At 47.6% G+C, this 2,500-nt stretch overlaps 1 protein-coding gene across 1 annotated transcript in view; it reads left to right on the top strand.

Annotated features, from left to right (window-relative positions):
* The window catches only part of LOC134444363 (putative helicase mov-10-B.1), a 48,155-nt gene that overhangs the window by 29,769 nt on the left and 15,886 nt on the right, over positions 1-2,500 (top strand). Inside the window, exon 16 of the mRNA XM_063193700.1 lies at positions 2,112-2,217. Within this exon, the coding sequence (XP_063049770.1) occupies positions 2,112-2,217 (106 nt within the window). The remainder of the gene's footprint in view (positions 1-2,111; positions 2,218-2,500) is intronic.

Raw genomic sequence — 2,500 nt, 5'->3', positions numbered from 1 at the left:
CACACACACACACACACACACACACACACACACACACACACACACACACACACACACACACACACACACACACACACACACACACACACACACACACAGTGACTTACTATGAGTAGAGTGCGCATTCTTTTGTCAATCACGTCGGCGTTTCTCCAGGCTGAACTTCCACATCACCTCCTGTTAGCATCCAGAACTAGCCAGCAATATCGCCAAGTAACGCAGTTGATTAGCCAATAAAAACTACAGCATATCTACATGAAGAGCCGTGGGTGACATGTCAGCTGTTCTGCGCTTTTCTGAATCTCGCCACATCGCGTCAAGTTACTGAATGTTCCTTGAAAGCTGCATGCTTGTAAGCCTTTCCAAAGTTCGATAGCATGTTTCTGAAATCATTTCAGAGAGATTGAGAAGGTTGTGTGTCTGAAGATACAGTAACCGATGCACTGTCTGCAAGCGCTTAAAAGGCTGCGTCCTTTTCAATGGAATAACTTACTCGAGCCAATCCCAGTTCACAGCTAGAGGAAAAGTAATGTCTTTTCGAAACAAAATATCTCACGAGGTATTCTTTCAACAAAACCTGATTGAGTTTATCAGTGCCGCGGTCATTCACAGATCCATCAGTGGGGATAGCCACAGTAGTCGACCTGCTAGTGCTACTGTAGGGCACCGCTTCCTTGTCGGCACGGCTGTCAATGGTTCTGGATCCACGGAGATAGTTCAGGCTTCTAACATGTCATGTCGTGGGTTATCCAAAGTTACCGATGTTGGAGTTTTAAAACATTTACGCATAGTGGTATCCATATTCAGGAAAGCACAAAAATTTCATGTCTGCTTGCAATCCTACTTCCCCACCACCAGCTCCTCTCCTCCACCTCCTGTTGTATCAACAGCCGGATCCAGTGGCACCTCCTCCTCCTCCTCCTCCACCAAAACATTCGGGTCCGGTACCGGTGTTCGTACTGGTGTTGTGACGCTAAAAAAGCTAGTTAATTTCGGAAGGGCATCTCTTTTTTGTTGGGCCTCTTCCTTCTTCTTTTTTTGTATTGCCACATGGATAATGGCGCTTCATATTGTTGCCGATTCGAAGTTCACACGGCTTCGCTCGAGTCACCACCTAGAAATGTCAGTCACCTCGCTTGAGTCGTTTCCGTCTTCAGCGCGTTCGCGGAGGGACCCGCTGCGCATATATGGGCAGCAATGCGCACTCACAGTGCGTTCCGAATGCGCCGTGATTACGCATTGTGCGCATTTGAGCTGTGCAGATATGCGCAGGCATGTTGTGTGGGAACGTAGCGAATGTTTTGGAACTCGTCTCGCGCACATGGCATGCATGGATGGAATATTCCATTTTAACACGAAAGAGAGGGGTGTGCACGGGATCTGTATTTGTTTGTAGTGTATTGTGTTGCTCTTATTTCCAATTTAAACATACAAAATTCATTATTTATGAAAATTAGCATTCATTTGTGAATTACTGTCCAAAGGGGCCCCAATTACTATGTGAAATTTTCCGCTCCCAGTCAGAGGGGGCCCCTAAATTTGGGGGGCTAAGGCGGGGCCTAAGGCGGTTGCCTAGCAACGCCTCTATGCCAGAACCGCGCCTGCTTATCAGTCAATTCCTATATAAAAATGCAAAAAGTCAAAAATGGTGGATATAGCGTTTTGGAACTGTGGGCCACGTGAATAGGTTGGTTTCCCAAAAATTATTGCAAAAAACTTGTAAGGACCCTTAAGGTCTTAATCTGTTATATCTGGCACTTGGTAATGTCATGGCAATGTTGTTATGATGTAGTTATGTCTTTTCAACAATGAATGAATGGGCCTGCCTGTGTGTGTGTGTGTGTGTGTGTGTGTGTGTGTGTGTATGTGCGTGTGTGTGTGTGTGTGTGTGTGTGTGTGTGTGTGTGTGTGTGTGTGTGTGTGTGTGTGTGTGTGTCTGTGTGTGTGTGTGTGTGTGTGTGTGTGTGTGTGTGTGTGTGTGACATATGTCCTGTGTGTGTGTGTGTGTGTGTGTGTGTGTGTGTGTGTGTGTGTGTGTGTGTGTGTGTGTGTGTGTGTGTGTGTGTGTGTGTGTGTGTGTGTGTGTGTGTGTGTGTGTGTGTGTGCTCTAGAGGTGTCTCTGCTTGAGAGGTTGATGAAGGACAATCCCCTGTACCAGAAGGATGTGAGTGGAAGATACAACCCGCGCTATGTCACTAAGCTACTGCTCAACTACAGGTGGATACACACACACACACACACACACACACACACACACACACACACACGCACACACACACCACTGCTCAACTACAGGTACTTACATACATACAGTACTCACATACACGGCCGTAAAGTATGCCCCCGCGGTAAGGGGGACCCTGCTCGGGTGGGGGCCCCTGGCTGGGGGGGAGTAGGCCTAGTTCCGAAGACTTTTAAGGTGGCCCCCCTTACTCGAGACAGGGCCATATCTGTGTCGTCAACACTGAGCTGATGGACGCTGCATGTGAATCAACGCTCT

Source organism: Engraulis encrasicolus, unplaced genomic scaffold (genome assembly GCF_034702125.1).
Source record: "Engraulis encrasicolus isolate BLACKSEA-1 unplaced genomic scaffold, IST_EnEncr_1.0 scaffold_52_np1212, whole genome shotgun sequence".
Classification (NCBI taxonomy): Eukaryota; Metazoa; Chordata; class Actinopteri; order Clupeiformes; family Engraulidae; genus Engraulis; species Engraulis encrasicolus.
Note: the sequence above shows the minus strand (reverse complement) of the source record. Positions and strands in the feature narration are given on the sequence as shown.